Raw genomic sequence first — 12,681 nt, 5'->3', positions numbered from 1 at the left:
TGGTGATTAAAATCTCATGGTGGTAGATTAGTCATTTTTAATATGAGACCATTGAAATGTGTTTAATAATCTTAGTCAAATGTTTTTCATCACAAAAATCAAAATTCTAATATCATACCTAAAGAATTGTGGTTAAGCACCTCCTATATTGCGTTGTTTATGGGAGGAACATGTTTTTTGGTGAGTTGTTACATGGAGCTTTGATGCTTCTTCTTCACTAAGAACTCAAGTTGTAGAGGTGCTTATGACTTTTGATGGGAAGAAATTAATAACGGGAAAGAACATGTAAATTAATAGCATGAGATAAATTGTGAGGTCTATGTGTAAACTTGTTCCAGTTGTTAGATTGGAATTAAAATCTAGTTGTAATGAAAGATAATGTAACATTATTGGGAGTGCAAAACAACATTTAAACAAGAAAATATATGGAGCATCAATATAAATTGTAAAAATAATAATGTCAGATAAATTGTGATTTATGAGGTCTCTTTAAAAAAGCATTCGAATTAATAAAGTAGGGGAAAATAACGTGAAATTATTGTAAAATGTAAAGAGTATTTAAAAGAAAAACACTTAAACTATATTGAGTCTTATTGATTATCTTCTTTCAATATGTAGTACTCTTATCTACAAACCATTTTTGCACATAATTTTCTCATATCAACTTTATACATTATACATTATTGCATTTTCTCATATCACTTTTTTATTCACTAAATGATAGGGGTGTTAAAACATAATATAAGGACTTATATTTCTTTGATTTATATATGACAATATACTAATTAAAATAGAAAGGTATCACACACAATTATAATGAAAACTACAACTCTACCTGAAAATTGTGTTCTCATATTTTAAAAGACACTGTCATCAAAACTGTTATACCAAAAGAAAAAACAAAAAAAAACTATCATCAAAACTTGAACATTTTAGAAATAAACAGTACAACATAGTATGAAGAGTGTTTATAATCACCAAAACTTAGACATAGCTATCAATGAGTGATTTTCTCATCTCATCCACAATGGCACTAGGTTGAGCTTCCCTCAGCTTGAAAACACTCTCAATCACAGACAGTTCTGTTGCTGTGGTGTCTGAACCACAAAAGGCTGTCCAATCATTCACTGTCATGCCGGCAGCTATAACTTCGCTTCCACGATTGACGGTCCCCGCCACCAAAGGAACTTGAAGAAGTGTAGAAAGTTCATCCAAGTCTTCTATTGAAGTATGAGGGTGAACCTGAAACAAGTGTATGATCAAAACTCAAATGATAGGACTCTATCTGAATGGCAAGTTTCAAGAGAACATGTCTTGTGTACTTACCAAACCACCTCTGTTGGAGAATGCACAGTAACTCCCAACAAGGATATTACCGGCGATTGTCTGCCTGAAAACTTCTACCCCAAGAACATCTGCAATCATTTCTTCAGTTTCCTGAACACAAAATTCAAAGTGAAGACTAGAGAAAGCTAAGAAACATTTAAAAATCCAGAAGATAAATGGTATTCTATTTAGTCCTTTCTAATTTTTTGGATGAAATGAAGTGGGTCAATAATGATTCTTGTCCAAGACATGAGCTTCACTCATATGAGCCTATGTATCATACAAGAGAAAACTGAGTCGAGAAACAAGAGTGATGAGGCCCTTAATAAATCAGAATCATATTACATGACAATTTAACTTAGAAACAATTTGTTTAATTCCCAAACCAGCATTAGTTACCTAACTACATAGTATTCAAGTTTTCCTGGTCGTTTTTAATTCTTAATAGCTACTCAAAAAGCTCTTTTTAATACACAGCCCTGGACCCAAATCCACACAAATAAAAATGACTTCTACTGTTCTACAGCTCACATGGATAATAGGGTGGTCAAATCATGACAGCAAAGTTTTTGATGAGAATTTGTCTATTCATTTCAAGAAACTACTTATGACTAAGGTCAAAACTTAAAAAGATTAAGGTGATTGGATTCATAATGGCAAACACTCAGATTTCCAGTTTGCCCATTTCTTTATTCAGCATCCATGTTCAACAAGAAATATGAGTCTCTAAACTGATTTCCATTCATTAACAAGTAGAAGAGATTAGCATAGAGAGGAAAAAAACTAAAATCTACAATCAAGTGAATACCCTGTCAAGATCAGTGTGCGTGAGGGCCACGTGGTCATTGCATGCTATACAATTTCCAAGAGCAGATAATCTTTCATCTATGCGCTGAACAACAACTTGATCAGGCAGACTGTTTCTTAAATGTTGAAGTTCTGCAGCAATAGACATGGCAAAACAATAAAGTACCATAAGTTGATATGATAACACAAATGCTCCAGAGTTCTATACTGTGACAAAGATGAAAAATGAAGATATATAATATGACAGATGAACCATCAATCATTAACATAGACAACCACATACTAACATGCTTTTTTCTCTATAAACAAAAAAGAAATACAAATCCATTACACAGGTGTTTCACCTTCTACAACGCCATAAAATTAAGGCTAAATTTAGTTTCATAATGCTACTAAAAAGAACAGAGGTAGTAATTTACTGACTAATTTAGTTTAACAATGCTACTAAACATGTTTTGACAGGCAATAAAACATGACATTAAGATAGCATCAAGCAGTACTAAGAATAAAACACAGACATAGCATAAAACCGAAGGTCACCTTGGTCTGTGGTTGTATGGGGCAAGAGAAGCCCATTCTTGTTTCCTGCAAACCAATAGAAAGTAAATTAATAAGGTCTCGTTAACAATAATAAATAAACAAGACAAATTGATAGTACTACTATTGCTTGTTTTACTGAAATAATAAATTTGGTTACTGTCACAGAGATAGGGAAACAATCCAGTCCAAATTCCAAAAGAAGGAATGATACTCATAAAAATTCAAATATCAAGAGAAAAACTTTACCAACACAAAGACGACCAATTATTCGAGTGCCACCAATGGATGTTTTGACAATAGGGATAACATCTGCTAACTCAGCCTCAAATGTACTATACCAAAAACACATAAAGTTATTCATCTAAAGAACTGGTATGGCAATTTCAACCCAATTCAAACAAAATGCTAAAAATCCATTATGAAATGTATTTTCAAAAGTACAAAAAGAAGAGAAACCTGTAGAAGTTTTCAGAGCCTCCAATAGCAACCAAACAATAAGCATTGGTGAGTTTAGAAAACACCCCAACTTCACATGAGTTCTCAAACTGAAGTCCTACAGAAAACCCATAATCATTGAGTTCATTGCATTATTTAAAACATAAAATCTTATCTGCAAAAGGTTATCATAAAGCAATAATGTATAAAACAATAACTATAACTAATATGAAAAATTCCTTAGAAAATGTAAATGTGTGAGTGTGACTTACTAGTTGCCATGACTGAGATGATAGAAATCTTTGATCCAAATAATCAACTTAATACCTAGGGTAATAGATACCTAATTTGGACAACAAAAGAAAAGAACCATGACTCATATATAAATAAATATGCATTCAAAATCAATTTTTTATTTATAATGTAAAGAAAGCAAATGTCAAAAAAGCTTGATATCATGTCTTGTTATAATTGTGTCTTGTTATGTATCAATATATTAGACATTATAATTGTGACTTGTTATGTTCAAATAATAAATAAAAAACACGAGAAATGGAATATGAAATTGAGAAAGTGGGGTTATACCTTAGAAGAGAAGAAAAGAGAATAGGAGAATGAATTTGAGCGGCGCAGTGAATAAATGGAAAGTGGGAGAGGAACACGTGAAAAGGTTATGTATTCTTGTTATTCAGGATTTATTTGAGTTACCAAACCAGGTTTGGGCCAACTCCAACTTCACTAGGTTTGGGGAAAATTTGGTGTTTTTTTTTACTAGCTTTTTTAACCAACTTTGGTTTCATTTTTTATTTGACTATGAAAGTTGTATTTTCGTGTTTATTATGTTACCATATATATTTTTTTTTTCTCTTATTTATGACTTGTAGTTGATGTGATCAAGCCGAATAATATGGGGTCATTTTAGATGGGTTTTTTAAAGCCCAAGTCTATCCATTTATTGGTGGACTCGAGTGGATATTATACCTATTAAAATGGATTGGTGTAATTGGATCATTCTACCAAGATTTGAAAAATATAGGGTCTGAATGTCAAATTAAGAAAATTTTGATCAAAATGAACTTTGTAGCCAACCAAATAGAACTTTACAATTAGATTGAGTTTACTAGTTGTAATTGGCCATTTATCTTTTTCTTGATCACCATAATCACTTGATCACAATCTCACTACTCTCAACATCATTTAGAGACAAACAACAACACAAATAATAGGAGATAGAAAATATATTATAATAATATTTTAGAAATTTAAATTACAAAACCTCATTTCATTTGATTTTTAGGTCTCATATAAGAAAAAACAAAAATATGGGAAATGGAAGAACATGGAATAGGGTTTGATATTGGCAAGAGCCACAAAATTGACATTGACGAACATGAAATAAGGTTTGATATTAACGAGAACCACATAATTAACATTGAAGATCATCAATTAAATAACACAGTAATTATGTGTGAACTTTGATGTTTTGATAAACGGTTATTTTGTGGTTATATGAACTTGTTATTGGCCTTTATGAATTGTGATTGTTATAAATTGATAACCAAGTTTATGGGGTAACAATTTAGTATTTTGTTAACAATATGTGGTAGATGCAAGTAGGTTGCAATATATTGTGTTATAAAAATGTTTTTTTATTAACAACTTGTAAAAAAAAACAGTTTAAATATGTTAAAATTAAATAAAAAAAGTTTATTTTATATTTTATATAACACATTTAAAGCATGTGTGAGTTATACTTTGACATAGAAAATTTGTAACAGAGTTATTTAGTCCAATCCAATTTAGCTTGAGTCCTATATGGATTAGTTTAAATTGAATTGGGTAACTTATTTTTGACAAATTTAGTGGATATATTGTGATTACATAATAATTATTAAGTAAAAAATAAATACGAGATGATAAAAAATTGTCACTTTTGTTTTAGTAAATTAGGGCCAATAATAAATTATTTTAGTTAAATAAGTAGTTTTTATGGGTGTATCACTTAATGAATATATAGGAGAATATATGAGTTAAGAGTATGTTTGGTGATATTATAAAGTAATTTATAAGCTAGTCAACTAGTATATTTAACTACTTGATGGTGTTGATAATAGAAGATAATTTTAATAAATTATCGGTTGTTAAAATCATATTTGATAAGATATTTGAGGTAGCTTAAATTTTGGGTTGTACAAATTTTTACTTTTTATCCCTATATTTTTTTGAAAACAACCTATCATTGCTAATGATTATTTATATAATATTAGTGTATTTTAGATTATTATTATATTTTTGGAATTATTTCTAATATGTATACTCATGTACTATCACATCATTTATAAGCTTATACCAAAAAGTTGAAAAGTGGCATAAAAAAGTAGATTGCCTTCAATAAAGAAGTCTCAGCCCACAAATTCTTCATGGTTGAGATTGTTAGAGGAGTTGGCAAAGCAATTAGCAAAAGGAAGTGCCGAGAAGAAGCTGCATAAAAGGAGATATAGGAGTTCTTTTTTGATGCATGAGTTGCAGTAAACAGTGAATGCAGCAAGGGAATTGAAGGAGCAGATTAAGGGTCAAAAGGAAAAGGAGATCAAATCTGATGTTGAGAGATTATTGAGGAAAGAGTAAAAGATTAAAAAGAAACAATGAATGGGAGAAGATATATATGGTTCTCTCAAAACTATATTTGTTGGGGTTGGTAGCACTAATCATTGGTTAAAAGTAGTTTTTAAGAAAAGAAAAAAAGAAGAAAAATAATTGGCCCATGCAGGTTTCGAACCTGCGACCTTCGCGTTATTAGCACGACGCTCTAACCAACTGAGCTAATGGGCCAGATGGGAAATTAATGCATGCGAATTTATAATTTTTATATTACCCTATTTTATAATATTGAAACTACAATATTTCAAAGTTAACGATATCATTCTACTTGATCAGAATTGTATGATATAAAATTCCAACTATTTATAATATGAAATGTTGAACATAATAAAGCATTCTTATTGTTTTTTAGTGAAATAAATCCCAACTTAAACAAAATTGAATCAAACAACTTAATCCTATTATATGAGTACATCAATATCTGTCCCTAATTAGACATCCAATAAAATATGTGGATCAATATTTAAGAATGATGAAACAATAATACTGAAATATTCTAAAAAAAGGAAGAATAAAGACTTTGTTCTTCTCCGCTACACACATCTTATAAAAAGCGACTCAACAAACAACACCAAAAAGTGCTTGCTCAGGTAGAGTTGGAACATGTCAATATTTCATTAACAAAGTCACAACAAGCTCAGTAGTTTTAATAGAAAGAAGTTGGATAGGTTGTTCATAAAGTACATCTATCCTTTTGAGTGATTGAGTTTTTCATGATTTACAAGTTGAATGTTGAGTGTGTTACTGTGTTAGTCATTGTGCTTTGATAATTAATGTACTATCTAGTGTCACTTATAGTTGGCATATGTAATACTTGTTAAGATTTAATATATGTGAAGTTTGATTTTATTTCAGAGTATAAGGACTATGCTCCTTTGTACTAATAGTAACTCACTTTTAATAGTAACTCACTTAGGATGGCCTTATGGGGTCTGTTTCTATCAACACTCACCCCAAACTTCCACCTTGTGAGGTAAAATTGAGGAGCATGTCTATTGTCCCATTTTTTATATCACTCTATGTACTATCAATTTTGATTGGTTGAAAAAAAATATTATTTAAATTAAAATTAAAATTATTAAATATTTTCTGACTAATCATACATTCTGGCATTTGGAGTGCCACAAATTAGTGGGATAGTAGATGTGCCCCATAAAATTGTGCTCGGCTGAACAAGATCTTCCACCAGGATCCCATGTTTTGAAGCATGATATAACCAAGCAAGATGAAGGATACAAATGTCTAATGGGGTCCCATTGGCCTCTTCCACGTCCACAACAAGGACCAACATGGATGATAACAAGGGACATGGTGCATGCATCTAGTAGTGGCTTGAAATTCAACTTTCCCTCTCCCCCATAGCCCCTTAGGAAACCCATCAACATTTTCTTTCTGTCTATTGACGCATCTTCCCATAGCAATGATAAGAATACACACAGCATTGTCCAGTTTTCCCATTGTTATTACAACAATACCAGAGAGCCCATCATTTCGTTCATTGATTTCTACAATCATTAGGAAGTGCACATATGTGGTCTCACTCCTTTGTGTCACTCTATGTGACATGAGATATGATTGACCAAAAAAATATTTAATAATTGCAATTTTAATTTAAATAATTTTTTCCCAACCAATTAGAAGTGATAGTACATGGAGTGGTACAAAAAATGGGATAGCAGGTGTGTTCCCCCTTTGCAAGGATTCGCCCTAGGAACTTGATAGAAACCAGTTAGTATATCTTAAGAATTTGACAGCAAAAGAACAGTAGACAAAATGCTCTAGCATAATTATATTGATGAAATGCAAGATTACAATGAATAATAGAAAACTAGTGCAGTGTAGTAAGAAAGAAAACAGAAACAGTGAGATCATTTACCTTGTGAAAACCGTCACCCCTTAGTTCTGAATCTGAATGTCTTTTCTGAAAACTATCCCTCCTTCTCCCTATTTATTCCCCTCAAAACCGTAACTGCCCACCCCTTAAAAAACCGTAACTGCCCACCCATTAACTCCCCTTAACTGTCCACTTCCTTCTTTTCCCAAACTGCCTAAACCCCTTTCCTATTCCTAACTGTCCAACCCTTTCCATTTCTTTCTCTGAAACACCCTCTTAATTGGAGGCCTATTAATACCCTCCCCAACGAGCAATACCTTGTCCTCAAGGTGGAAATCAGGGAAGGTAGTTCGAATTAATTCAAAATCCTCCCAAGTATTTTTGTGGGTCGGAAGGGCAACCCACTGGATTAAAACTTTAGTGTGTAGTAGTTTGCGAGAACCCAAGACTTTTTCCGGCACAACCAATAACTTCCATTCTTCCGTTAAGCCCACTGGTAACTGTTGGCTCGGAGCACTAGATGGAGGGGCAGATTTGAGTTGTGACACATGAAAAATAGGGTGTACCTTCGAGTAGTCTGGTAGCTGCAGTTTATAAGCAATTGTGCTGACACGCTCCAAAATGGCGAAAGGTCCATAGAAACGGGGACTCAATTTCTCATTCACCTTGTGAGTCAAAGAACGAAGCTTGTAAGGTTGAGCCTTCAAATACACCATATCACCCACCTGAAACTCTAGTTCTCGTCTTTTCTTATCCGCTTGATCTTGCATACGTTGTTGAGCCCTTGCCAAGTTAGCTTTGAGCGCATCCAAAATGGTATCTCTGTCTCGTAACAACACATCCACAGCTGCCACAGGTGTACTGCCACTATCAAAATGGATTATCGAAGGTGGGTCTCGCCCATACAAAGCCTTAAAAGGACTCATCTGAGTGGAAGCATTATGAGAGCAATTGAACCACAATTTAGCCCATGCTAACCACTTAACCCACTGTTTAGGATGTTCATTTACAAAATAACGTAAATATGTCTCCAAGGTCCGATTAATCACTTCCGTTTGACCATCAGTTTGTGGATGATAGGCAGAACTGAATCTCAATCTTGTACCCGATAACCGAAACAATTATTTCCAAAACATACTGATGAAAACCCTATCACGATCCGACACAATGGATGATGGAAAGCCATGTAATCGAATCACTTCTTTAATAAAAACTTGAGCTACATCTTTGGAAGTATAAGGATGTTATAAAGGAATGAAATGTGCAAACTTACTGAGACGGTCGACGACTACCATAACTTTATCCGCTCCATTTGCCTTTGATAACCCACCAATGAAGTCTATTGAGACATCCTCCCACACATGGTTCGAAGTAGGCAAGGGTTGAAGTAATCCCACTGGCTGGAGTGCCTGATACTTATTACGCTGACAAACTGTACACTCCGCAACAAATTTCTCTATGTCCCGCCTCATCCCTGCCCAATGGAACACCATCGCCATCCTCTTATATGTTCTAGCAACACCTGAATGTCCTCCCCAAGGAGAAGCGTGAAATTCAATCAGCAGTAGAGGAATGCGGCCTGAATTCTTGGGCAGCACTAAACGCCCCTTATACCACAAGCATCCTTTAGCCAAAGAGTATAAGGGATGTGACTTACGATCTTGAACCACCTCTTGCATTAATTTTGATAATTGCGCATCTGTCATGACCTCCTCAGCTAACTCCATCAAATCATATTGGTAATCATGGATATGGCCTTGCATTCCATCACTCGTGATAGGGCATCGACCACCCTATTTTCAGAACCCGCTTTGTAATGAATTTCAAAATTGAAACCTAACAATTTGGTTACCCATTTTAGTTGGTCACCTTCTAGCACCCGTTGGTCCAACAAGAACTTCAAACTTTTTTTGATCTGTACGAATAACAAAGTGATGTCCCAATAAATATTGGCGCCACTTCTGGACTACAAATACAATCGCCATTAATTCCCTTTCATAAACTGATTTAAGTCTAGCCCTCTCCGATAGTGCCTGACTGATAAAGGCTAGAGGTCGACCTTGCTGCATTAGAACTGCCCCAATACCAAAATCGGAAGCATCCGTCTCGATTTCGAAATGAACATTGAAATCGGGCAGAGCTAAAGTAGGTAGGCTGGACATTGTTGTCTTTAATTCCTCAAAAGCTGATTGTGCTTCCATGGACCACTGAAACTTTTTCTTCTTGAGAAACTGTGTCAACGGACGAGCAATGATACCATAGTTCCTCACAAAACGTCGGTAATACCCAGTGAGGCCCAAAAATCCACGCAACCCATGAATGTCCTTAGGGGCCGGCCATTGAGTCATTGCTGAAATTTTGTCCGGGTTCGCTTGGATCCCATTCCCAGAGATGAGATGCCCCAAATACTCCAACTGTTCTGCCCCAAAACAACACTTCTTGTAATTAACCCACAACACATGATCTCGGAGAATCTGGAATACCATCCGCAAATGATTACAATGTGATCCTATATCACGGCTATAGACGAGAATATCGTCAAAGAACACTAAAACAAACTTCCGCAAGTATGGCTTAAACACATCATTCATCAGCGCTTGAAAGGTAGATGGAGCATTAGTAAGCCCAAACGGCATTACCACATACTCATAATGTCCTTCATGTGTGCAGAAAGCGGTTTTTGGAATGTCCTCTTCCTTCATACGAATCTGGTAGTATCCAACCTTCAAGTCCAACTTAGAGAATAATGTGGCACCACCTAACTCATCCAACAGTTCTTCAATTATAGGAATTGGGAACTTGTTGGGCACAATAATCTTGTTGAGAGCCATATAATCAACACAGAACCTCCAACCCCCATCTTTTTTCCTCACTAAAATAAGCGGACTCGAAAAAGGACTTACAGTTGGTCTAATCATTCCTGCAGCCAACATTTCCTTCACAAACTTCTCAATCTCTTCCTTGTACATGTGTGGGTGTCTATATGGCCGAATGTGTGGAATTTCGGATCCCTCCTTCAGTACAATAGCATGATCACACGTTCGGGTAGGAGGCAACCCTTTGTGCTCCTGAATACCGACCCAACACCCTATTTCTCTCTTCCACCTTCTGTGTCGTCTCCATCCATTCGTGGAGGTCACCCGAACTCATCAACCTCACTTCAGCCTTGATTTCTTCCTTAAGTCCTTTCATGAACTCTTCGTCTGCAAAACGGAGAGGAGCAAAACGGAGCTCGAATTGCTCTATGTATTCCATTACTGTTCCCCTTTGCCTCAGCCCCATTAACGCTTCATAAGGGTTTTCTGTTGAAGCCACTTGAAATCGGCTCATCAACGCTTGACGGAATAACGACCATCACACCGCTGCTACCACGCGTGATTCCCACATTGGTACCAATTTAATGCCTTGCCTTCAAGACAAACCACCGCAGTATCCACTTTCTCCTCATCTGGAATGCGGTTGATTTCAAAATGTCGCTCCACTCGGTATACCCAGCCGTGAGGATCCTCTCTGGTAAAGTATGGAACCTCCACTTTCTTCACACGTTCCTCTCTCCAGTTTGCTGCATCATTGTGTAACCTTTCCTTTCGGTAATCTTCTTCACGATTACTACTATCCTCCGCTCCTTCTCTCCCCAATCCCTTAATTTCCCTCATTGTCTCCTCCAAACGATCGGTAACCGTTCTCATCAAGACTTCCATTTTTTATCTTAAAGCCTCTTGAAATGACGCCTGCATCCCCTCCAATCTCTTCTCCATATTTTCCAATCTATTTTCCATTCTTGTTGAAACCATCCAGATGCTCCCAAGATCGGGAGCTCTGATACGAACTTGATAGAAACCAGTTAGTATATCTTAAGAATTTGACAGCAAAAGAACAATAGACAAAATGCTCTAGCAGAATTATATTGATGAAATGCTAGATTACAAGGAATAATAGAAAACTAGTGCATTATAGTAAGAAAGAAAACAGAAACACGAGATCCTCTACCCTGTGACAACCATCACCCCTTAGTTCCCAATCTGAATGCCTTTTCTGAAAACTAGCCCCCCTTCTCCCTATTTATTCCCCTTAAAACCGTAACTGCCCACCCATTAACTCCCCTTAACTGTCCACTTCCTTCTTTTCCCAAACTGCCTAAACCCCTTTCCTATTCCTAACTGTCCAACCCTTTCCATTTCTTTCTCTGAAACACCCTCTTAATTGGAGGCCTATCAGAACTACAACATCTGCAACACCCTTAGCCTAAATTAACTCATGGGTTGTCTTGCTATAGCATATGTTCCTATCTTGTCCACAATTAGAACATGCAGTAGTAAAAATTACCGCTTATTATTCCATTCAAGAGTTCTCCATTCCTTCAAGGCACTTAAGGACCTTGCCCTGCACCGAATCACTGTAGCACTCCCATTAACCTAATTCTGGAACATTGTGTCAAACCGTGATGTTATATTAGGAACTCTTGCAATTTGCTAACCAATACAGACCTTTGGTTTCCTTTTCTGTAGGAAAGGTTGAAGAAATTCATAAGCCAACAGAACCTGTAAATCCCACTAGCCCTGCTATGATATCCCCCACAATCATTTCATTAAACATCACCTTTGCACGATTCCAAATTCCCATTGTGGCCTCAGTCCTCTCATCACAGTCGCCTAGGTACCATTAGCCACCATATGAGGATTTCGGTCTGCCAATTCTGGTGGTGGTAGTGTCTTGATCAAACTTCCCCGACCGGCTTGGCTATTGCGATACAGTCCAGCCCTACTCTATGCTTATGTACAGCTCTTCCTGCTCCCCACTCTCACTTCACCATGACCCGACCTAAATTGAGGTGTATTCTCTCACGGTAACAAGCATTTTCTGGAGTTCCTCCTCTCTTATCTTCAGACTTCATGCCAACCTGATTATGGAAATTATGACCCATTGATGCATCAACATCTTCCATCTCTGCCTCAGTCTCCTCTATAGAGTTCTCAGTCTCAATCATCAGCATTGTTTCTGTCCTACTTCAACCGTTGAATTTTAGGACAAAGGAACAGCAAAAATGACAGGCATGGGTTATTAGAAAGAAATATACA

General features: G+C 35.8%; 1 protein-coding gene and 1 non-coding gene across 2 annotated transcripts; both read right to left on the bottom strand.

Moving 5' to 3' along the window:
* Window positions 825-3,798, bottom strand: LOC109353506 (eukaryotic translation initiation factor 6-2). Its single transcript, XM_019595807.1, has 8 exons — window positions 3,694-3,798; window positions 3,381-3,451; window positions 3,130-3,226; window positions 2,920-3,005; window positions 2,674-2,718; window positions 2,135-2,265; window positions 1,327-1,437; window positions 825-1,242 (listed from the first exon to the last, which is right to left on the bottom strand). The coding sequence occupies exons 2-8, from the start codon at window positions 3,388-3,390 to the stop codon at window positions 985-987; spliced, it is 738 nt and encodes a 245-aa protein (XP_019451352.1). The 5' UTR covers window positions 3,391-3,451; window positions 3,694-3,798; the 3' UTR covers window positions 825-984.
* On the bottom strand, window positions 5,867-5,940 carry TRNAI-AAU. The gene has a single exon. It is a non-coding gene; the product is annotated as a tRNA-Ile (tRNA).

This window comes from Lupinus angustifolius, chromosome LG08 (genome assembly GCF_001865875.1).
Source record: "Lupinus angustifolius cultivar Tanjil chromosome LG08, LupAngTanjil_v1.0, whole genome shotgun sequence".
NCBI lineage: Eukaryota > Viridiplantae > Streptophyta > Magnoliopsida > Fabales > Fabaceae > Lupinus > Lupinus angustifolius.
The sequence above is the reverse complement of the archived record's forward strand: the minus strand, read 5'-3'. Positions and strand labels throughout refer to the sequence as shown.